This window comes from Carex rostrata, chromosome 2 (genome assembly GCF_964058835.1).
Source record: "Carex rostrata chromosome 2, lpCarRost1.2, whole genome shotgun sequence".
Classification (NCBI taxonomy): Eukaryota; Viridiplantae; Streptophyta; class Magnoliopsida; order Poales; family Cyperaceae; genus Carex; species Carex rostrata.
In genome coordinates this window covers 11,018,456-11,043,529 of record NC_135919.1, presented here as the reverse complement: position 1 = coordinate 11,043,529, position 25,074 = coordinate 11,018,456, and the positions used below count along the sequence as shown (strand labels likewise).

The 25,074-nt window shown below is 34.0% G+C and overlaps 3 protein-coding genes across 16 annotated transcripts; 1 reads left to right on the top strand and 2 right to left on the bottom strand.

Annotated features, from left to right (window-relative positions):
- Nucleotides 1–1,925: 1,925 nt before the first annotated feature.
- Nucleotides 1,926–8,486, bottom strand: LOC144574566 (leucine-rich repeat receptor protein kinase HPCA1-like). Its single transcript, XM_078324552.1, has 19 exons — nt 8,117–8,486; nt 7,817–7,940; nt 7,440–7,511; nt 7,239–7,313; nt 7,063–7,134; nt 6,787–6,948; nt 6,357–6,431; nt 6,205–6,276; nt 6,004–6,075; nt 5,825–5,893; nt 5,655–5,729; nt 5,410–5,481; nt 4,979–5,113; nt 4,256–4,731; nt 4,013–4,168; nt 3,777–3,916; nt 3,468–3,687; nt 2,884–3,119; nt 1,926–2,650 (listed from the first exon to the last, which is right to left on the bottom strand). Exons 1-19 carry the CDS (start codon nt 8,238–8,240, stop codon nt 2,150–2,152), a joined length of 2,928 nt encoding a protein of 975 aa, XP_078180678.1. The 5' UTR covers nt 8,241–8,486; the 3' UTR covers nt 1,926–2,149.
- Nucleotides 8,487–14,319: 5,833 nt separating this feature from the next.
- LOC144574513 (Pentatricopeptide repeat (PPR) superfamily protein) lies at nt 14,320–17,678 on the top strand. 14 transcript variants are annotated; one of them, XR_013518249.1, is made up of 4 exons: nt 14,320–16,506; nt 16,590–16,664; nt 16,855–17,157; nt 17,508–17,678. XR_013518249.1 is itself a non-coding variant. In XM_078324525.1 (3 exons), exons 1-2 carry the CDS (start codon nt 14,344–14,346, stop codon nt 16,893–16,895), a joined length of 1,965 nt encoding a protein of 654 aa, XP_078180651.1. In that variant the 5' UTR covers nt 14,329–14,343; the 3' UTR covers nt 16,896–16,921; nt 17,066–17,678. The 14 variants fall into 14 exon arrangements, 5 of the variants coding, with proteins under 5 accessions (XP_078180651.1, XP_078180628.1, XP_078180644.1 ...); XR_013518258.1 differs by lacking the exon at nt 16,590–16,664 and having other exon boundaries at nt 14,329–16,267; nt 16,855–16,921; nt 17,066–17,157; XR_013518251.1 differs by having other exon boundaries at nt 14,329–16,267; nt 16,855–16,921; nt 17,066–17,678.
- An 857-nt stretch (nt 17,679–18,535) lies between these two features.
- Nucleotides 18,536–21,046, bottom strand: LOC144574503 (keratinocyte-associated-like protein). The gene is made up of 5 exons (XM_078324467.1): nt 20,889–21,046; nt 20,475–20,640; nt 19,843–19,894; nt 19,671–19,737; nt 18,536–18,792 (listed from the first exon to the last, which is right to left on the bottom strand). Exons 2-5 carry the CDS (start codon nt 20,628–20,630, stop codon nt 18,702–18,704), a joined length of 366 nt encoding a protein of 121 aa, XP_078180593.1. The 5' UTR covers nt 20,631–20,640; nt 20,889–21,046; the 3' UTR covers nt 18,536–18,701.
- Nucleotides 21,047–25,074: the final 4,028 nt, after the last annotated feature.

Below are 25,074 nucleotides of genomic sequence, written 5' to 3'. Positions count from 1 at the left end.
CACGAAATAGGGTTTGTTTTGAAAATGCATCAGTACCAACTCTTACCAGTATAGGATCTAATATTATAGCCCTAGCTTCTTATTGATGCAAAATAAGAAATGATGAGACTTATTTTAAATTAACTTTAATTATGCCTATGGATGTTTACGATTTGAACCAGGGAGGCAGTCTGACAATTTTGCCGGTTTCAGATACCCAAGAGGAGCACAGTTCAGGGGATACAGGGGATATAGAGGGCGCAAGACATGGGTCCGGGGATCTGGATCTGTCGGATTACCTAGTCGCCAGAATGGAATCTGAGTCTTCCATTCCAGAAAATGCAACACCCTCCTCTGACGACTCTTTTATGGACTGCTCCTCCATAGACTCTATCCTATCTTAGTACTAATAATTTTTTAAGTACTTAGTATCGCTTTTGTCTGTAATATGTTATCTGCCATTCTAGTTAAGGACTTGTCTGAACTATGTAGGTGATTTTTTGGTATTTTGGTTTTTGTACGATGAATTCCATCCATTGAAATTTGTATGAACTTTGTTTACCGTTTCTATATGAAACAGGTGGGTATACCCACTTTTATCCAAAAAAAAAATGTAAATCATTAATGTTTTATGAAAGTATTTATTTAAAAATGTGTTTTTATTTTATATTTATAATTTATGTTTATAATTTATCAATGTTGTTGTTGAACTGCAGTTAATGTTTGGTCCCGTGAACTGGCCATTGATCATGATTGCCTGCTGCTTGGCTCCGAAGGGTGCGATTGTTTCGTAACTTACATTCCATGTGAAACATAGATAAGGGTCCTCTGTATTCACCGCATTAAATTGCAGAGCCAAAAATGAAACAAAAGCACGTGCTACGTACTGCTCTGTAATTCATCAAATTTTCGTCTCTTGTCTAATTGACTGAATTTTATTTGGTTTTGGAAATTAGTAAAATAACACAGAGATAGAACTGGGCAATGAATGACTTAACGGGAGGCCATTTGTTGTATATATATGTCAAAGGTTAAAAGATTGTAAATGAAAACTGACTAGAATTACCTAACAAGATTTTTATTTTTTTATGATATAAAGCTAACACGATTTAATGGGGTTGTTTATATAGAGGAAATGGCGAGACAGCCAGACAGGACACTGAAGAAGAGAATTTGATGGTCAATGCCAGATTATCGTTGACCATGTCATAATGATTCATGAACCGCTGGTTCAAAAGAGAAAAGTTTATTTAGTATATGACTAATATGTCTCTGCATGCAGTGACACTACAAAATTAGAATTTGTGTTTAAGGCTAAAGGCTAAAGCAGGTACATTCTTACGATGTAGAATGAGAAGTTAATTACCTGATAGTTGTCGGGTCCCACTTGCTCTAAGAAGCAAAGTTAGTCACCCCCAAGTCACTGAATAATCTTGATTGTTAAATTCATTTAAATTTATTCGTTATTTAAATTTTATTTTCTGACATAAAAATGTCTATCTTCCCTCCAAATTAAAAAAAATGAGGTAAAAGCTATTAACACTAGAATTAGGTATGTTTCCCATAAAAAAAAAAAAGAATTAGGTATGTTCAAAGATATTTTGTCATTTATAACTGCTGGATGCTACTCGGTTATTTTTCTTTTCTTTTCTCTTTCATTTAGATGTGTCTCTGCATCAGCATGGTATGGATGCAAACAAAATAGAAACAAAAGAAAGAGACAGTCACTACTTACACAAAATATTTCTACTTTCTTTTCTTTTGCTTTGCCTTTTTCAGAGAATAGATGTGTGCTTCCTATCGATTTGATCTTATGTTAGCAATTATTTTGTTTGAAATGGAAACATTCTTTACTCCATTTTTGAATCAAATTCTTCTCAGATGTGATGTTAGGCTTAATTCCACGGAAATTAAAAGAAACTAAAATCATCAATCTACAATGTACGTATATTAAGAAAATGAAAATGACATTCTTTGAATATATTGTACAATTGTTTTGTTTTTGGAGGCAACACCAAACAACTACAGAGCTTTCAATCAGAATCACAATTGCTCTTTAGAAACTACAAAGATCAAAATTCATTGAATTACAGAAAAAGAATGAGAAAAAAAAAGAATGCTCCAACTATTAATCGCAAATAAATAAAATCCAAACTTAACATAAGCCCTGCTACTTCGGTTCAATGTGTGCTTGGTATGGGTAGAAACCACTCGAGTCAAATGTATTGCTGGTATCTCTTATTATTGGATCTTGTTCACTGTAAGGATGCTTTGAGGTATTTGTAGCATTTGTAGAATCATCCGAATAATCCACATTTCTTGGTCCTGTACTGACATCATTTAGTAATATTATCTCTATCTCCTTCACAACTTCATTCATGGATGGACGGTCTACGGCGGAATCATTCACACATTCTAGTGCCAATTGCACGAACTTTCGTAGGCCCACATTTTTCGCTTGATTTACAATTTTAGGATCCATTTTTTCTCTTAAACCGTAGTACTCTTGGTCGTACTGGTCAATGACTGCCTTGACCTCACGCACTATGTAAGTGCCCTTTTCAATCGGCAATCTAGCAGTTACCAGCTCTAGCATGACCACGCCAAAGCTGTATACATCACTCTTTTCTGAAAGTTGTTGAGTCATATAATACTCTGGATCCAAATATCCCTAGTAGATGAACAAAAAGAAAATTAGTGTATGTGTTGTTTCTTCGTTAGTCTCTTGGATGGTTCTTTCATTTTCTTTTTCTTTTTGTGTTGTAGAGAAGTAGGAGGCAGTATCTTCTAGGTTTAAATGCATTATAATTTCATTGTGACACCAATAATTAGATAAGATATAGAAAATCAAGATAAAATATTTTAAATTGAATTGTAATTATGTGAAATATTTCTTGTACTCACTAGTGTTCCCTTGACTTGGGTAGAAACATGCCCTTTCTGCGTGTCAGCTATCAACTTTGAGAGACCGAAATCAGCGACCTTCGCATTAAGATTTTCATCCAATAGAATATTCGTCGACTTGATATCTCTGTGTATTATCGGTGGATCAGCAAGTTCATGAAGATACGCTAATCCCCTAGCTGAACCTAATGCAATTTGTAGCCTCATTTTCCAATCCAAATACTTACCACCTTTCCCTGCAATAAGTAGCAACAACAATTTATGAATAAAGCAAGGGTACAATTGACTAGTCCCCTGCCGGTTCAACTCAGAGATGATTTTAAGGGCTTAATACAAAGAGGCGGTTAAATGATTATCTGGTCAAATATAAGCAAGCATTTTATAGACGTTTCAGTGGTTTTTTTTTTTATCAAGCAAATCAATTTTGATTTTGAATTAACTCCATCACTTTTGTTTCTGGGTCTCTTGTAAAGAAATCCTTACATAAAAAAGAAAAACTATTTCTGTAATGAGAATAGAAGAAAAGTCAAAAGTGAAAACTGAGATGTAAATGAAAAGATACCACCAAGGTCCAAGGGACATACCTACTATATTGTCTCTTAATGTTCCATTGGAGATGTATTCGTACACTAGCATTTGCTCCCCTTGTTCATAGCAAAACCCTACTAAGCTCACTAAATTCTTATGATGAACCCTAGAGAGCAACTCAATCTCATTTTTAAATTCCTGTGCACCTTGCATGGATCCTTGTTCTGCTCGTTTTATAGCAACCACTAACCCATTTGTAAGGTATCCTTTGTACACCTGTTATAAATAGACCCGAATGTAACATAATTCTTTATAGAATGTTGCAATGTTCAATACATTGTTAAAAATTAAAGAGTTTAATGTACCTTTCCATAACCACCAGCTCCGATTTCATTGTTGTCTGAGAAATTACCAGTGCATTTTTTGAGCTCTTCAAAAGAGAAATATTTTGCACCCTTCAGTTGAGGTGCAGTTCCGTCATCTTTACCACCAGCGCCCCATGAGGCTGAAGCAAAAAAAAAAAAACTCATTAAAAAAAGTTGGAATTATTTATAATGGCTGCTCAGTTATCTAAAATGTAAATATAGATCTGAAATTGTACCAAAAGGGTTGGCAAGCACAGCTGCTTCTCTGGCTTTTCTTCTCTGTTTTGTAGCATAAACTGCTACCAGAGCAAGTGCAATCAAAATAACACAACCACCGGCCGCAATTCCTGCAATAGCACCTGTACTAATTGAATGACCCTTACTTCCAGTACCTGAGAGAGAGTACTATAATGAGAATCAACATTTTAACATTATATGAGTTTTTATTTGCATTTTAACAACTTCAATTTTGAAATTACCTGGGAATTGGTATGGGTATTGTAGGAAGTAATAGGGCCCGAACATTGGGGGTGCATTAAATGTTTGATTGCTCAGATCAAAACCCATTCTTATAACTTCACTTGTACTGAAGTACATCCCAGAAAGAGGGAAAAGTGCCACATTTGCCTCAATATACTTACTACCTGTTATGACTACATCTGAAATATAAACCGAGTTTGTTGCAAGTGAAAGCTGGGTAGTTAAGTTTGACTCGAGATCTTGAAACAAGGCAACGTCTGAAATATCATTAAACCGTGGGGCCCGGAATACCATCAGGCCTGAAAAAGGGTAGGCACATGTGCAGTTTCTCGGGCTTAACTGCTGATTGTTAGGACAGGTGGTGGATCCACATTTCGCACGGCTTGTGGTGTAAGGAGGTAGGTTCGTTTGTTTGTTTTGGCAGTACAAGTTGTTAGAGTATGTGGCATTTTGGCAAAGAGGGTTGTTAAGGAGACTGGAGATGCAAAAAAAGAAAGAAAGCATGATATTAGAAAACCAATAAATTGACTTATTAATTACTTGCAATGATATATTATCTGAACTAACATACATTAATTGCAAATATGACAGATATGTAATTATAATTGCATATACAACAAAATGAAAGGTCTCCTTTGAAATGAAAAGGAAATATAATATAAAGCATTTTTGGTAGACACTAATTAGGTAACTATGAAACTCAAAAAAATCAAGAAGCTTACGAAAGTGATCCACTGTAACTCGATGTAATGTTTACACCGTCGATTTTATTGTTGCGGATACTGACAACCTGTAGATCTTGTCCAATGTTGCTACCCATGTCAAGTGTACCATTCAATTGATTTGAATCTAATAACCTGTTTAAGAAAAAAAGTATTGTTGTAAACATTTAGCAAACTACATCTTCTACCCCTACAAAATGAGAGAAAATCTATTGGTATCCTACAAATCAAAGTTAACTGAAGTACCATCATGTAAGAAAAAACAAGTGATAATTTCTTCACTCCCCAGAAATTTATGAGAAAGACGTAGAAAATACTAATTTTGAAGGTCTATGCTTGATAGGAGTTGGCGCAGAAGTCCATTATTTATTTATTTTATTCAAGGATACACTAAAAAGAAGCTTTAGTGAGTAACTTGTTGGGTAACTTACACTTGTTGTATTTGGGGAAAAGTAAACACCTCTCGTGGAATATTTCCAATGAGCCCTGCATTCTCCATTGCCCTGTAAATTTAACAAAAAGTAAGCTTACTGAAAAACACTAATTTGTACTTTAATGGAACAAACAAAATCTGGACAAGTAGTGAAAATAGTCAAGTATAAACTATTCTATGATGACTGCAATGCCAGCAAGAGATAAGTGTATTTCAGGTGGTATTCTAGATCCACAAGCTTACAGTGAAGTGAGAGTGGTAAGCGTGGTGAACCAGGTTGGAGCAGTCGAGGAGGCAAAAGTATTATTGCTGAAATCCCTGAGCAAAAAAGTGAAAGGTAATATATATTACAGTGAAAATTGAAATGCAATCCACAAATAAAAGGAGCTAGAAGGGGCCATTTAAAGACTTACAATAAGTTGAGTTGGCCAAATGCACTAAGGTCTGGTATTTTTCCAGTCAGATTATTATTTGCCAAATTCCTGAAAAGAAATAAAGAAAATATAATAAAAGATACATTATGGACGATCTTGAATATCTGCTAATATAATAATAAAAAAGTTTCTTATTTGAGATAAAATTGATAACTTACAATACATAGAGACTCGTTAGGTTGGTAATACTAGTTGGAATACTGCCGCTCAACTTATTGTTCTCCAATTGGCTGTTTTGATTGTGACAGAAGGTCAAACAAACAAAAGTTATAGTAATAATAATAATAATAATAATAATAATAATAATAATAAACTTTTTGCAGTTAGATTGTTGGGCCATCGGAATTAAGGAGACTTACATGATCTCTAAACTCGTAACGAGCCCCATTGTGTTGGGAATAGAGCCAGTAAAATTATTGTTGTCAAATATCCTGCCAAAATATTTACAATCAAAAGAAGTCAATATGTGAAGTGACGATCTATTAAAGATTAAAAAACAAGAGAAGCTTACACGTGTCTGAGAGTCATCTTAGAGCTGAAAAGGGCTGCACTGATTGTACCAGATAACTGATTCTTATTGAAATGGCTGTTCATTATTAAGAAATTTTGTTAGTTTTTAGTTTACTAGATATATAAAATATTGATTTAAAATAATTATGTCTTGGAGAGATAATTGTTAAATAATGTTCCTGGCATGTTTTAGCCTCTTTTTTGTTTGGTTTAGTAAAAAGTGTAAAGTAGGCTTAGACCTACATCAATATATATATATATATATATATATATATATATATATATATATATATATATATCACTAATAATGAGCCCATACTAGTTAGATACGAAAATTAAAATTTCAAATTCTTATGTTGAACAACTGGATGAATGGGATTAAAACAAAATTGGCATTAAATTCAGGGGTAAAATTGTAAATTAAAACGTACAAATGTTTTGTGTTTACGAGCTCGTCCAGGCCAGGAGATGTGCCACTTGAGATAGGAAGGGGTCCCGAAAGCTGATTATCAGCTAAATCAAGCCAATACAGATTCGAGAGTAAACCAATTGTAGCAGGTATGCTTCCACTGAAATTATTTGAATTAAGGGCCCTGCAATTTTATGATAATTCAAGTTATAGAAGACCAACATGTAAATAAGAATTACTGTAAAACCTGAATTAAAATTTCCAATATTCAAGCTAATCAATGGTTAGTAATTCTTACAAAAAGCTTAAATTTCTCAAATTCCCAATTGTAGTCGGTATGGCGTCAGTGAAGCTGCAACCTTGCAGTATCCTACACAAGTCAGAGTATAAATACATAAGACCTTTACCTTTATGTTTGTCTTTTAATTCAATTAAGTAGTATAATATATTGTTATGTATTCAAATTGTAATTACAGGGTTGTAAGCTTTTGTAGTTTGCTAATGCTATCTGGTAGCGAGCCACCAAGGTCGGGGTTTGCAGAAAGATCCCTGAAACAAAAATCGAGTAATTTTGAATTTTGAACTATCATTTAAACCAAATATCTTGAATAATTAACCACAAATCACTGCAATTTCATTTGGAAATTAATCTCCAGACAAATTTAGTGTACTCACAAGGATGTCAACTCAGTTAGTTGGCTTATGTCATCATTTATCTTGCCTTTGATGTTGAAACCAGGCAATGACCTGGAAAATTTACAAAAATAAGAAAACAAAATCATATTTAGGGATGTGTGAATGACTCTACAGAATGTTGGTAAACAAACCGAAGTACAGAAGTCTATAATAGACTAGATCAAAAAGAGCAAACCATACAATGTTAATAATTAATATTAGTCAAAATTGGAGGCTAGTTTGGTGGTGACCATTTTTGTACACCTTGAAACATTAGTTTCCTGAGGTTTCCTGACAAACTTTTTATAATCAAGGCAAAAGATATAGTACCAATTTTTCTATTGAAAAAGGAAATTGAGATAGTGAGAAGTACATACAGAGTTATTACTCTTCCATTTGCACATTGAATCCCATCCCATTGATTGTCGCATGGATCAGTCGACTGCTTCCAACTTGATGGCAAATTTTGCCATTGACTTATTAATGATTTCAATGCCAAAGCTACAAAAAAAATTAAAACCTCTGTTATCAAACTGTCTTGGATAATCACTTTATATTAAATTCCACTATCTGTTCAATGAAGTACAAGGAAGATCTTCAGAAAAGCAACAGAAAGTAAATGAAATCAAACTGGTACAAGCAGGTACAATAATACCAGAAAACGATAAACAACTAACCATCTTGAGAATTGGTTACACCAAACGCCACTTGAAGACTAGTTACACACAAAAACAACAGCAGGAGGCGAATTGTACCCTTGCCTGCCATGTCAGCACCGGCAAGTTCTCGATAACCTGCCATTGATTTAGTAGAGAATCCAACAACAAATATGGAGAGAGAACGCCAAGCCTGCCTTTTTTTAGCAATATTTCCTTCTATTAGTAGAGAACAAACTTTGTATCGTGTGAAAGCGTATGAATTAGCTCAATATTTGTTTGACTTTCATATGCCAGATTGCTGGATATAGTTGTAAGCAAGAGATCTATCAAGAAAAAAAATTTAAGCACGGGAGAAGATAAGAGGTAGGGATCAAGAGGGGGCGATATAGGAATAGGTCTGTAACCAGGCTGTTTGAATAAATCAATATTCAAAAAGAATATATAATGGTTTTAAAATTTCAACGATATAAATTATCCTTATTTATTAATGCCATTATAATAGACGTAGGAAGAGTGGTTGCCTCAAGGGGACCCCTGCTAATTATTTTTTTTAGCTTGTTTGATTTAGTCATAAATGCGGCCCGTCAAACTGCCGCCAAGCATTAGATATTTTCAGCTTTCAGGAATTTAAATTTTTAATTGATTCCTTCTTGCACGGAACTATGTATCATGTATGTGGTGATGTAAGATAGGAATTAAGCTATAATGATAATTCATGTTGATAAAATAACTCATCAAATGATTATTGAAATTAGGAAAAGTAACTTTATGAAAAAAAAAATTATATTTCAGATAGATTGTAAAGAAGAAGATTTTTTTTTTTTAATATTATAGTATTATTACTGAAAAAGATCTTTATTACTATTCAGTAGCCAATCAACTCTTGTTACTTCGTATACAAAAATTCAAAAAAATACGAGTTGCTTATTACTTGAATATAAACGTGCGTGATTATCCGGAGCTTACGAGGGCAATTTCTGGAGCTTGATAATGAATCAATGATAGCTGCTTTGGTCAACTTCAAGTTCCGTTAGATAGCTGCTTTGGCAATCCGAGAAAACCTGTCGTACAAAAGTAATCAATCAAAACCGTTGGATCTAATATAGATGATTTAGATTCATTGTAAACTATCTTGCAGATTCCACGCCTTGGAGAGGAGCTGAAGTTTCCGCCCTATCAGAACTCTTCTTTTACGCGGCGTATGCGTCTGATTATTCCAAACAGCGAACAGCGTTCCGAACCAACGAGGAAGTTTAATTGACCCAGTCTTGAGTCTACGTTAACCTGAAAAGGCACTTCCCAGGATGGGATTGAGATGCGTCATTAGTTAGTGATTATGTGCTCCAAAGAGACCGAGACAGTAAAACATCCGATTTGGTACTGAGCTTTTTAAATTAACAAAAATAAAATTTTAGGTGATGGAAAAAATTGCATAAAAAATTTAGCTTTCTAAAACGCAAATTTGGACGTAATTTGTCCTTTACATATATCCAATGTTCTAAATAACAATTATTGCGTTATCGTAGAAAGGCTAAAAAAAAGCTATCGCAAATATGGTAGCTATAGCAAAAGCTATCCTACATAACGTTTTTTTGTTTAAAAAATTATGTTTTATATTTGTACTTATTATTAACATTATCAAAAGTCACGTAGAGCGATAAATAACACAAAATTGATAAGGAATTAGAGTATTCATATTAAACCAGTACGAAGTTCAAATTGTTATTCAAAATATTCTTAATAATATCATCAATGATCTATCTTTTTTTCATTCAATAATCTAAGCATCATGACATAAACTATATATATTTTTCTATTACAAAAAAACTAAGCATCATGACATAAATTATATATCTTTTTTTTTTATTTAAAAGCAAAAACAATCCAAACCTTGAAAAAAATTATCCTTAAAAAAAAATTTAGTTTGGATCTTTAAATAAGAACATATATAGCATAGCGTGCGCTATAGCGTATAGCGTGTAGCGCAAATAGTGGACTGCTATTACCGTTATAGCGATCGTAGGTGAAATAATGCACTTTTATCCCATAGCTTAATTAGCATTTAGGGTCCAAAAACGCTATAACACTGCTATTATTTCGCTATAGCATACTATTTAGAACATTGCATATATCTAATCCCCACAAGAAACTAAGTTGTCCTTTTATAATTTTTCTTAACTGGCATCTCTTAAGAAAGCTAACATCATTATATTTACTATAACTATTTGGCTTCCCACTTGTGTAAATCACGTGTACTCAAATTTGTGTAATTTGGTTTCGCAGAAAGGGATGTGAAGATCTGTTTAAATTTTAAAAACAAGGATTACATGTGCCATGTTTATTCATAAGGGATAATTTTCTATATACCCCTAAAGTCATCTTCAATTTCTTATTTACCTCTCAAGAGTTGCATTTATCTTTTTTACCACTTAACTCTTCCAACCATTTCTTATTTACCCATCACTTAACTAAATCAAAATTATCTCTTATTAAATTATAAAAAATCCTAATTAACCCTTGATTAAGAAAAAAATCCTGTATTAACCGTTGATTAACCCTTCATTTTCATTTTACATTTACGTTGAGATCTATTGAGAGCAAAGATCCTGGTAAAACTCTTCGTCTCTTCCTGTCACCAAAGAAAAAAGAACATCAATCTCTTGGGAGAAAGTGCTGTTGGAGTTTAGTAAAGAGAGAATCATGAAAATATTTTATTAATTGAACAGTAGAATGAAGCAAGGCCATGCATGGAAAATTGGAAAGTCCCAATCATGAATGGACGTTGGAATTGGTCAGCCTTCATGCCTTCATCAGAATTCAGAAACGATGTACCCCAACTAAATATGGAAGTTATAAATTGTTTTCTTTTGTAACACGAAGAGACGAATTAAGAGTCTCAGCTTAAATTGAAAATGAAAGGTTAATTCAGGGGTTTTTCTTAATCAAAGGTTAATCAACATTTACATAATTTACTAAGAGGTAATTTTGATTTAATTAAGTGATGGGTAAATAAGAAATAGTTGTAAGAGTCAAGTAGTAAAAAAGATAAATTCAACTCTTGAGAGGTAAATAAGAAATTGAAGATGTCTTTAGGGGCATATAGAAAATTAACCCTATTCATAAATGCTTATAACTTAGTGCATACTGTGCATTGATTTAAAGGATAAATTTCCAAAAACACTGTATAGCATTCATGGATACAATTTTGTACAGTATTCGGCCTTTTTGTATTTTAAAATTCATACAACTTTTGATGAATGGAAGGTAGTATAGTTGGCTAAAAAAAAAGTTAGAAGATTGTTGGTACAAATTCTATTCACTATAATTATACATTTTAATTTTCAGCTATCTTTATCAAAATTTTCTAGTTCCGCCCCTGCAGATGCGGATCCATATTGACTTACGGTGTCGCATCCGCATAGTGCGGTCGTGGAAGAAATAGAATTTCTCGTAAATAAGGGTTTTTTGGATTTTTTTTTTTTTTGAAGAAATGGTAGATTTAAAAATTTCGGGTAACCTAGTAGGTGTTTTTTGTTTGATTTTGCCGTCGAATCGAGAATTCAATTTTCCCTCGCAACTTCACAGTGTCTCTGAAGGTTTTCAAAAAAAAAAAAAATCATACAACAATACATAAGTTCATGATGTGATAATGTTGCCAGAAAAGCTCACGGCTTGGTGGATGGACTCATGCTAGAAATATAAATACATGTCGTGCCGCGACATATCGTGATTTGGATGTGTGTCGTGCCATGATATGATCAAGTTAGATTTTTACATGACGTGTCGTGTCATGACTAAATTGGGATAGACGGTCACGGCACGTTATTTACGCTGTGATCATACTTGTTGTGTCCAAACATGACCAGTTATGTTCTAGTCATTTAACTATTTTTTTTTTTTTGCAATTTAAGTTAGTTTATTAGTAATCCACCATTAGATCAAGATCTAACAGTCTTGATCATGTGTGACCATATATCGTGTTGTGATATGATTGGACAAGTTCATGTGCCGTGTCATGTCAATTTTTCAAAGAATGATTACAGCACAGAACACGTGACCAGCACACAAGTTGTGTCGTGCCGTATTGTATTCGATCACAACATGACTTTTTATTTATTTTATTTGCTCCTTATAACCGACCATGTAGCATTGAAAAGTACCAGTTATATTAAACAACATACGTATTTAATATTTACCAAAATATAAAATTCAGAATTATAAATATTATCTTTATGCTTTTATGATTTAAATAAGATGTTTATCAAATTTGGAACAATTTAAATATCGTTCATCAAGTAATTTGAAAAAATCACGATCTGTTTTACTAAAATTTGATCAATCATCAATTTTTTTTTTTTTAAATTACATCAAGTCTGGACGTGATTAAGAGTAAAGTTAGCTGCAATTAAAAGTAAATTTTAGACGTGATAGCTAAACTGGTCGCAAAGCTAATAGGACTACATATTTTTTATAATATTATATGATGTATTCACATCTTCTTACCTAAAAAGAGTTTGTTTACCGTCGCATGACTGAGCAATTTCAAACTAAAGAACCTGTCAACTCAGCTTTTTTTTTTTGTAATTGGAAAAAAATGTTGGGAAGTTTTTATAAGTTTTTTGTAAAGAAACAAGAAATTAGCATATTTTTAAATGCTACATATATGCTACATCTTTTGATTAATTTCAACCTAATTTTTAATTTGTTAAGACGCTAATGTGCATTCACATTGCAATTTGAGCTAGACGACAATAAGAGATTAGTCTTCAGCTTTCAAATTTTTGTGTGATTGGTCATGATTAATTCTTGGTGCTTCTTTTTTATTGCAATTTACCAAATCTGAGGACAAACTAAATTCACGCATAATATTGAAAATCCAACTTCAAAAGGATATGGCATATGTTTATTTTCGAAAAGACTTTTTGAGTTTTGACTAAGGCACTAGCGAGCATGCGATGAAAGAGTCTATTGAATGATTTGGTCACTGATCAGGTCGATGTGACTGCTAACCATGTTTCTAAGATTAGTCGCATACATACTAGTTTTATTTAATCTGCTCTCCTATGACTAGTGTGGTTTTATCTACTCTCCTATGAAGCTATGACTCATTCTATTTACAATGTTCTTTATTGCTCCTGAGCAATTGCAAGATTTTGCTGCTCCTGTACTGTGGCTTTCTTAATTATTTGACTCAACCATGGCAGGCTCTCCGAAAGAAAAAGAAAAACTCTGAAGTCCAACTATCCAGGGCCCCAGCCCATCACAAAAGCCCGTTTAAAAAAGTTGATATTCCACAAACAATCCGACCTAATTTTCCCTTTTCTATACGCAATACACACGGAGATGCAGTATCCGTTTTACACAACAATTCTAACTTCTAATAATTCTCCATTAATTTACATATTAAGCTCGGCTCGACTCAATATATAAACAAATCAAGTAATGCTGATTGTCAACTCGTCTGAACTCAACTTGTTTGCTGTAATAGATGCTAGAATGTGCAGAAGAGACACAACTGCATTGCTATGTACATGAGCAAAATGCAAGAATGAAGGATGAGACATCAAGCAAAACGATCTATTTACTATTTGTGATGTAAATGCAGTAAGTTTTTAAAATATTTTATTTCTTATCCTAGTTATACAAAGACAAACAGGGTCTACCTTTGTTATCAAATTATACAGGCACATTTTTAAGCGTAGGGTTAGTTATGTCAGCGATTTTTAAGTGACTAGAACTTAGTGATACATGGTTCGAAATTTGTATTATATAATTATGTAATGATAATTAAATGGATTGTTTTGTTATTATATGATCGAGCAATTATCGCTTTTTAATGTTAGATTATTTTTTAGGATGCAATTGAATTGATTTCTCATTTTTAACATGAGTATAATTCTAATTGTTTCAAATGTAACTTCTCCGTCTTTTCAGAAGAGAACATTTTATCACGGCACAAATATATTGTCCAACTTTTTTTTATATTATGTTTGGATATTTTGTTAATTTGATAATAGTAAGTTCAACTTTATTTATTTGAAATGCTATAGAGTATAGACAAACAAATCGGCGGCTAGAGCCTAGGAATTCACATCCTCTCCATTACCTGATAAGGGAATCTTTTACAAATACTAGATCTGGACCGTTGTTTTAAACTTGGTACGAATCTTAAAAGCCCAATAATACTGCCCCCTGCGCTATATGATCAACCACCTCCGTTGCGCCTGATAGTGGCCTAAATTAAAATGCCAGATGCGCAGCCGGTGGCAAAACCAGAGCAGAGCCACCACCGCGCCTCCCCTTCGCTTTCCTCTTCCTCTCCTCTCCCGATCCAACACTTACTCTCTTTAGTAAAAGACTCTCCTAATCCTCTCACCTCTCTCTCTCACCTCGAATCCCTTGCCTCCCTCTACCCGACTTTCTCCCCTTCCCCTCCCCTCCTCCTCCCACTCATACGCCGCCTCTCCGCCGCCGCGCCCCTCCACCTCCCCCGCCTACTCCGCCTTCTCGCATCCTTTCCCCGCCGCCCCCGTTTCTCGGAACCCACCGCACTTATTCCTCTGAAGGCCTTCGCTCGCTCTCTCCAACCCGACCTTGCGTTATCCACCTTTAAGAATCTTAGATCTCTCTTTGGCTGTGACCCCGGCGTTCGATCCCATAATGTGCTTCTGGATGCTTTTGTTCGTGCCAGCCGGTGTGACCAGGCTCAGTCGTTCTTCTCCTTCTTCTGTCATAACGCCACTGTGCGGCCCAATATACAGAGTCATAATATTTTGATTCGTGGGTTGATCTCAAGGGGTCAGATTGATCGTGCTTGTGAGATTCTTCACAAAGCACCTAGCTCTGGGCTTGAACCTAATTGTGTCACCTATAGCACTGTCATCGGTGGGTGTATGAAGTTGGGAGATCTCAAGAGAGCCCTCGAGATGTTTGATGAAATGCTTAAGAGAGGTGTGTCACCTGATGTGGTCTGCTACAATCTGCTTATTGATGGACTATTCAAGAAAGGCAGGTTGGACAAAGCAATGGAGGTTTGGGAGATGTTGATAAGTGATCGTATGTTGAGCCCAAATGTGGGCACATACAATGTGATGCTTGATGGACTGTGTAAGCTTGGTAAGTTTAAGCTGGCCACTGACATGTGGGCTCGGATGATCACAAATGGACACCGTCCTGATTTGTTTACCTATACAATCTTGTTGAATTGGTTGTGTAACTCTGGTAACATAAATGGTGCTTCAAGAGTGTATTCAGATATGATTAAGATCGGTTTCCCTCTTGATACTGTCATGTGTAATTCTTTAATCAAAGGGTTTTGTAAGGCCGGCTGGGTAAATGAGGCTGTGAAATTATGGGACTCAATTTTGAGTTCTGCAACTAAGAATATAGTTAGCTACAATACAATAATCAGCGGTCTCTTTTATAATGGAAAGGTAGACAAAGCATTATCAATTTGGGAAGAATTGAAGGTGGATAAAACGTGCATCCCCGATTCAGTGACTTATGGCATTGTAATCCATGGGCTTTGTGAGAATGGCTTGATTAGCAAGGCACTGGGTATTATAAAGGATGCACAAATAGATGGACATGCCAAGTTGGATGCATTTGCATACTCTTCCATTATAAATGGGTTATGCCAAAATCGGAGGCTTAAAGAGGCAATATCCCTTTTTGACCAAATGGAGAAAATTGGCTGCAAACGAAATTCTCACACGTACAATTCCCTAATAAGTGGTTATTGCCAAAACCGTTTAATCTCAAAAGCACTTAATTTGTTTAATCAAATGGTAATGGACAACTGCGTACCTACCATTGTGACATACAATACACTTATAGATGGTCTCTGCAAGGCTGAGAGGTATCAACAGGCATCTATTTTTACGAAGAAAATGATCGAGAAAGGCTTCGAACCTGACAGGGGGACTTACAGCTCTCTGATGGATGGTCTATGTAAAGATGGCAAATTTGATGCTGCATTTGCCATCTTGAATTATGTTGTTGATAAGGGATTGAGGATTGATACCACGATGTATAATATAATAATACATGGCCTTTGTTTGGCAGGTCAGGTACAAGATGCAATGTGCATTTTCTCAGTTATGGAAGAAAAGCGATGCTATCCAGACCTAGTGACCTATAATACTCTAATGGATGGGTTTTATAAGGCAGGTATGTTAGAACGGGCAACAGATATGTGGGCAAAGATGTTGGATGCTGGTCTAGAACCCGATATCATATCATATAATATACGAATAAAGGGTCTTTGTTCTTTAAATAGAGTAGCTGAGGCAACCAAGCTTTTAGACGAGGCCCTGACTAAAGGGATCACTCCAACATTTATTACTTGGAGTATATTGGTTAGAGGTGTGATCAATTTTGGGTCAATACCACCGTAATTTCTCGGTTTGGTGCGTCTGCTTGTCTCTTGCATATTGTGTATACCAAATATTAACCCTAACTGACACCAGTGTCACTTCTTCTTCTTTTTTAGTTTGGTTACTCTGCATCAAAGGCACGTCAAGCTACTTAAGAGGACATGACATAAAATACCCTTCTCTATTGTGAGGTATATCTAGTAACTTGGTAATTTTTGGTGTATTTTTAGGTACCTTAGGATGGTAGGAGAGTAAGTAATAACAAGCATAGCACAAAGTAAGCATCACCCAGAAGCAGATAATGAAAGTAGAAGGTATCTTTCAGAAGAAAAGAATACAAAGCTTGGAAAATCTAAAACTCTATTTTTTTTTCCTCTGCAGGCCATGCACTTTACCCAAAGAAAAGTTGTTTCAGTTCTTGAAAGGTGTCGATTGACTCAATTACAAGGTAACTCAAGTCATCTTTGAGAGATGACATTCTTAGGGATTACCGCACAAAGTATATAGCAACTTTACAAAGCTAACAAGATGCTTTTCTGAAAGCACAACTACACATGCTTGGAATATATTATTTTTGGTATTCTAAGAACAGGTTCTGGCACGGTACATCCACCCATTCTAAGGAAGAGGAGCTCTTCAGTTCTAAACATTAAAGGAATTACTACTTTTTAAAGATTGGAAAAGGTATATTTTTTAAGCTTTCAGGTACAAAAAACTGCCAAGTGACATTTTTCTTCCTTAACTGCAATAATGATAATCTAAGAGTATATTTTCAACATATGCAATAACACCAAAATGGATAACCAAGCATCAGATAGGCAACTCCTGTTGCCTTTTGTTTGGCATTAGAAGTTACATTGCCAAACTCTCTCTCTGATGCAAAAGCAAAAGCATGAGTTTATCAAACACCAGGTTGGAGATCCTGTTGTCTATTACCTCATGTACATTTACTTTGTACCAAATTTTCTTATCAGCAACCCACAAATTTTCTAAAGTGCTCCTATTCTAAAAAAAAAAAAAAATTGTTTATGCAGATCAGTATTGACTACAGTTGTGACAATTTGTGAACGGTTGATGACAGATCTTGGCTATCTGCTTGAAATGCAACAGGGCAATTTGGTCCATCCCAATGTACGGGTACATGACATTTTTTTTGCTCGGCAGCACCTCGGAAGATTTGCAGCAATAGTTTTGTACTACAGAAATTTTGCAGGAAAAAAAGCACCATCTTTAGCTAGTTTTTGATATTTTGCAAGATGGTTTTTGATAGTTTTTTATATCTTTAGCTAGTTTTTGATATTTAGCAACCCATAGCACCCTAGCCTTACTCATTAACACAGTTGTTAATTTATTAAATCATGTTATCCTTGTTATCTTTTAAAAATAGGAGCAAAATAGATTAGTATTGTCTTTTATCAATTTTTTCATCAATGAAAGTCTGCACAAAATCATCACAAATCCATCCCTCCTCTGGAGCCATTTCTGAAAACTCTAATTCACCCGAGAATTCCAAGAATTGTCCCTTCAAAACCTCAAAATATGCCGTTCAGATCATAATAATTGATATTTAAAAGGTGTCAGACCATAACAAACTAATTGCAGGATTTATGTATGGAATCTTCTTTAAACCTCTCTCTTGATTTTATAATTCCAGAGTAATCCAGGCAACGTTCGTCTCAAATTTTAAAGCTGACCAACCTCTTAAAATCTACTCTTTACGTTAATAGGATGGTCGGGATGCTGTCCGGAGTACATAGTTACATGATACGAGAAGCTGCACTCCATCTCACAAAGCCTAGAGCAAAGTTTTCAGGCCTATTGTCTGGGACTCTGAGCAACAGTTAATCAATTCATGAACTAGCATTGATGTTTTTAATTTTGCTTCTTTCCAAACACAAAATTCCCTACTTCCACACATCAAAATGCAGTTGTAGAGTAGGAAGAAATATTTTGGAAAAGAAGGTATTACTGTGCTACTTCCATGTGAATTCTACTTATCTTATTTATTACTAAAAGGTCTGAACCAAGCTAAAAGCATAACTAACAGCGGAAACACTGGACAAAAAGTCAAAGCTGAATTATAGTTCAAATCAACAAGTATCACAAAGAAGAAAATGACCCTCAAGAGACTCAAATACTAGAAGAAGAAAAAGGCTAACGACAAAAGGTTCCAAAATTGATGGATAAATCAAGCATCTAGCAGGAAACACAGGTATAGGGCTTCTATGTCAGTACCGCCTTGCCTTGGAGTCATTCTTTGAAAGAATCATTCCATAAATTTTGTCAGCTTCATACAGAAGTACTGCTGAAAACAGAAAACTGCACCAAGGGGACAAAGCAAATAATAATTAGTCATGCATTCTGGTTTATATATATTTACAAAGAGAGAAAGGATTTTCATATATTGTATGTTCTTCTGCATCACGCGTTACATTGATTTCCTTACATACATGTTGGTAAAGGCAGTGCTTTCCTTTTGCGTTTCGTAAAAAAATAATGCGATACATCCATTAATAGAGAAAAAAAACTAAAGTATAACCATACACATTGCAATTGAGGATTAAGACTGCCTAAATTAAATAGAACAAGTTAGCATTGCTATTTCATAAAACAGGGATCAAGGTGCCAGATGCAACTTTGTCTGACAATCTAGTATGGAGACTGAATCTGTACTGAATTTCCATTCTTTAACATTTTCAATCAAGGTCATGAAAGTATAGGTATCAAGTTTTAAAGCTGTAAAACTATAACTTTGAGATAGAAAGACAGTGACTTGGATCCTAGTTCCATAAAATTCATGGTAGCAACCTTGAGTCGTACAATGATGTAAAATTTGTAGGATTGGGTTAGACAAGGCTTGTGATAGACAACTTATAATTCTTAGCTTCTTCAAATGTGCTAGATCAATGTGATTTTGGTATTTGCTTCATTAGGCAAACCATAGGAATAATTAGTTTGTGATCTGTTATCAATACATCTTTTCGTTAGACAAACTCGGTATAACTCTTGCAGTAGACAAGTGTTTACATGTTAGGATCTGGCCATTTTTAGATACCATTGTACAATCCCAGTCAACTCTGCCTAAAAATGATTCTAGGTAGAATCCTGAATTTGACAGCCTTGGTTTTAATCTAAAACCTGCACAGCCTACACAAAAGAAAGAAAAGAAATATATATTATGACTGGAGCTGACGTACCATGTCGTGATGCAGACACGGTGCACAGTGCTAGCAACAATTAGAGAAACAATTTCTGCCAATATAACTGCAAGGCACCAAAATAACAAAAATGAAGAGTTGAACACAATAATTAGTGTATTGGTTACACAGTAAAGAAACAAACAAATCTTTAATGATAAATAGAAATTACCAGCACCCCAGCCCGTCTTCATGCCGGATAATTCTTGGTAGTTCCCGATGAACTGTAAAATTCTTTTATAGTTAGCAGTTCATAAAAAAAAAAGTAACATGGGTAAAAGATAATTTAAAGTACAAAGTAATTTCCGACAAATCATGCTCCAATTTTAACATAACAATGAAAGAGATATTGATTTGCTTACAAGACATTGATCTTAATTTCTTTTTTAAAGCTAGGTAAATAGCTATGTAACCTTCCACATTAACTATTATAATTTCTTTTTAAAGCTAGAAAAAATACTGTCTGTTACCCAGCTTCAATTGCTATCGTTCTAAACTTTGCCCTTGAATGAGAAAAAAATGACCTTGCATTTTTAAAGAGGTAACAACAACAATATCAATAAAGAATGATATAAATAATTTACCTAATGCAACTTAGTAAGGTTGACAAATGACTGTCTCATCTGGATTCCTTTTTATTGTAAATGTTTCAACATAACAAAACAGATCATACAATTTAAAGCAATCAGCAGCTGCATGAAGTTGTTACAATTTGATATAACACAAATCATATGCTTATGAGTACAGAATGAGTTCTAATCTGATTGCAAACGTAGATTGAATGCATAGTAATTGTGAACTTACAGTTAGCAGCAGGAGGAAGAGAAGCGAGCAGATTAACCCTCCGACAATGGTCATCAGCTCTGATGAGGCGAATTTTACTTTATACATTTGGATAAGGGAGAGAATAACAGTAAACAGCAGAGAGGAATAGATCATGGAACTGCCAGGGGTCGCCATAATTTCAATCCTGTGTAAATAGCAATGGAAAAAGACAAATCAACCAAATTCAACCGAAATCTCGCAGCTAATATTAATGTCAGCGATCTGACCCTCGTTAATTACCAATGATATATTACAAAAAAAAAAAAAAAAATCGAGGAAGAGAGCAACGAAGATTTTGTAGTTAACAGATCGAAATTCTCGAAAACATGGTCAATTGTTAGAAGCAAATTGAAGGATCATAAATACGAATCAGAGATCTGAGAAGAATCTTACGATTCTCTTCTGCGGCCTTGCTTGGATCAAGAAACCCACTCAAAGATCTCTCGGCTCGGCTGCGGTTAAGACGAAAGAGACGGAGGCGCTCTCGAACGGAATGTTACTGTTTTTATCTGCGAGTCGCAGATCTTTTTTTCGCGCAACTCCGTCCGAAATATTTTATCTTCCGATTTTTTTTTCATTTTGTAGCATTTAAAAAAATAAAATTCTAAACAACTCAAAATTCAGGAGAAACGCTACTTCAGTTTGTTTTTCATCTTGGGTTGAAAATGGAGTAGATAATATATAATCCATATTCAATTCGGATTTGAAAAATCAGATATAAATATTTAATATTTGAATATCTGTCTGAATTATTTATGAGGTTTCAATGCCTCATCTTTTTCATACCTCATATTTTATATCTTTGTTTTCAAGGTCTAAATTGTCGATCCGAACCGTTTAACATAATATTTATACTAAAATATTTATGAAGATGAAATTTTATATTTTTTAAAAAAAATTTACCATTTTTTAAGATAGGTACAAAATCACTGTTTGAACCGTTCAAAAAACAATGATTTTCTACCCATCTTAAAAAATAGTAAAAAAATTTCAAAAATTATAAAATTTCATCTCTAACCATATTTTAGTACATACATCATATTGAACGGTTCGGATTAACAATTTGGACTTTGAAAACAAAAATATAAAATATTAGATATGATGAGGTATAAAAGAAATGAGCCATTGGAACCCTCCTCATTATTTATATATAATAATAAATATATACCATATAATTTAATATAGGGAAAATTTCTAGTGTACCCATCTAAATTTTTGAAATAGCCAATTTTCCATCAAAACACCATAATATTCAATATCCCCATACAAATTTGACATTATTTCTTCTATCCCCATTTAACTATTTAATATTTTACTTAATTATTTTAAAAATTAAATTTACCAATATGACCTCATCTTCTTCCCTTCTTCCTTGAAATCCATCTTTCTCGTTCTCACCATCTCTCTCCTAAATATTTTCGTGCAAGCAGATACCCACAACGAAAGAAACCATGAAAATAAACACGCACATGTGAACTTAGACAAGAAGTACAAAGAACAGGTAGTTAAACATGAATAAAAAGTAGTAAACTATTTTTCCCCTCACAAAGAAAGTAATCGATCTTTTGTCATTCTATTGATCGACTATATCAGAATTCAAAACCAATTGAGTACTATTTCAAATTTTCTGAAAATAAATTAATCTAGTAGCTTGCATGAACCAATCAAACGACAATTGGGATTTGAAGGTCCCTTATTTTTATCTGTGGTAAGAAGGATTTGATTTGAAGGTCCCTTATTTTCAAATTAATTGGATATGGCCCAAAATCAGGGTCAAAAGACAATTGTCACTAGATGAATCTGTGGTAATAAGGAGAACGGGTAGATGAAAATTGATTTGATTTGATTTGAAGGTCCCCTATTTTTGAGAAAAAGTTTATGTTCACTGAGTTTTGTCCACTATTTGTCCACAATTTTATCCAACTCCCGTTTAACTTGTTTTAATGACTCCGGTCCCCACATAACTGACATACGCGTATATAAACAAATTTCTTATTATCGTTATTGATCTCTCTCATCTCTCCGTTCTTTCCAGTATTTCAAAGGAGAAATCTCTCTCCTCCCTCCGTTCTTTCCAGTATTTATAGTATTATCGCTATTGATCTCTCTCCTCCCTCCGTTCTTTCCAGTATTTCTTATTATCGCTATTGATCGCTATTGACGAACTCTCTCATCAAGATATCGATAATCAAAGGAGAAATCGTAAAAGTTGCTTTGGATTCCGTCGCTACCAGGACGAGTAGTGCTTCGGCGGCGTCTTTGATTTTTTATACATGATCGCAATGGAACCTTCAATCGTGGAGCGCAATCGAATAGAAGTTGTTTTTGTTGAAGAGCACGACAAAATTCAAATCTAGTAAGTTATTTCTGTTGAATTTGTTGTTTTCGTTGTATGCAGTAACAGATCTAGCATTTCAAATGAAATCTGGAGGAAAGAGATGATAGAGAGGCGATATGGAGTATTGATCTGTTAATTTTACTGTATTGCCCCGTTAATTTTACAATATTTATCTTGTCATTTTACAGTATTCATCTTGTGGAAATCTGGAGAAAATAGATGATAGAGAGGCGATATGGAGTATTAATCTGTTAATTTTACAGTATTGCCTTGTTAATTTTACAGTATTCATCTTGTCATTTTACAATATTTATCTTGTGAAAATATGGAAGAAAGAGATGATAGAGAGGCGATATGGAGTATTGATTTGTTAATTTTATAGTATTGCCCCGTTAATTTTACAGTATTCATCTTGTGGAAATCTGGAGGAAAGAGATGATAGAAAGGCAATATGGAGTATTGATTTGTTAATTTTACAGTATTTATCTTGCAATTTTATAGTATTCATCTTGTAATTTTACAGTATTCATCTTGTGAAAATCTGGAAGAAAGAGATGATAGAGATGCTTCTTACTCATCCAAACAATATTCAATTGAAAATTCTACTGTATACAAGATTCAATTTTACATTTATGCTGATTCAATTTTACATTTATGCTGATTCAATTTTACAGTATACAAGATTCAATTGTAAATTTTACTGTGTAGAAGATTCAATTTTACAGTATACAAGATTCAATTGAAAATTTTACTGTATACAAGATTCAATTTTACAGTATACAAGATTCAACCCAGTGCGGACGCTAATAATTAACTCTAACTGCCAATAACCGCTAATAACCGCTAATAACTAACTCTAACTGCCAATAACTTCCTATAACTGTAATTTCCGAAAGTACAGTTTGAAAGTACATTTATTTTGTCCTGTTGTGCAAGTTGCAATCTTTTTCTAACTATCATGGGACCACTTCAAATAGTTGTTGGATGTTTTGTGATTAACTGATATATTTTATGTGATATATTGTATAATTATACAGCATGTAAAAGTAATTTTACAGTATTCGCGCAAGTCAAAGCTGTGGACAAATGGTAGACAAAAGGTTGTGGACAATTAGACGCTTCCCTTATTTTTACCCTGTTAAATTGATTTGATTTGAAGGTCTCTTATTTTTATCTGTGGTAATAAGGAGAACGGGTAGATGAAAATTGGGAGAGATAGAAGGGAGAAAGAGAAGGGCTGGTCATTTTATTTTTTAAAATAATTTAGTAAAATGTTAAATAGTAGAATGGGGATAGAAGAAAGAATATTAAATTTGTATGGAGATATTGGATATTATGGTGTTTCGATGAGAAAATTGGCTATTTTAAAAATTTAGATGGGTACAGTAGAAATTTTTCCTTTAATATATATTATGAAAAAATATGTTATTTATTATTATAATTAGATAAATACTAATATGGTGTTTGCAATGAGAAATATAATATAAGAGAAAAATAATTTTTATACAGAATAACATATTTTTGTAAAATAATAAATTAATAAAAAAAATATTCAACAATAAAAGATGAACCAATATAGTTTCTTACACTTACAGAGTTCATTATTTAACGATATACCTATGAATTAGCTAATTAAATAAAACAATTGTCTAAACTGGAGAGCTAAATAAATTATACCTAAGATACCTATGTCTACCTCGTACGCCGTTCTACAAGAATGAAATAGAGGAATAGAGTAAAAAAATATATTATATTCATGCCGAACAAGAGAAAAAATGAGTGGAATTGAAGAATTGAAAATGAGACCGAATCCTCTCCCCCCTTGGGGGTAGGAAATTCCTGTCCCGGAGTCACTGTCGGTGGACCCCCAGTTCAAAAATTAACAGTGACCAGCCCCACCCCGACAGTGACTGAGGGGGCAGGATTTTCCTGCACCCCGGGGGGCAGGTGATCTCCTTCCATTAAAAATAGTGAAATTGAGTTTGAATTTTTGCACTCAAACTCCTATTTTTTACATTTGGGTCCTTCATCTATCCCTTCATGGACCAATTCCTTATTCCATAGGAATGGTGGAATAGATGAATTAGCTTTTTTCAAGAGATGAATTTAGCTCATTTACCTATACTCTTCCACTCTTCTACTCTTTCACTCTTCCATCACCAACCGAACACGACCATAATAGTAAGGAATTAAAACATATTCGAAATTCCATCTTTCCTCACTTTTCCTCCATTCCAATGA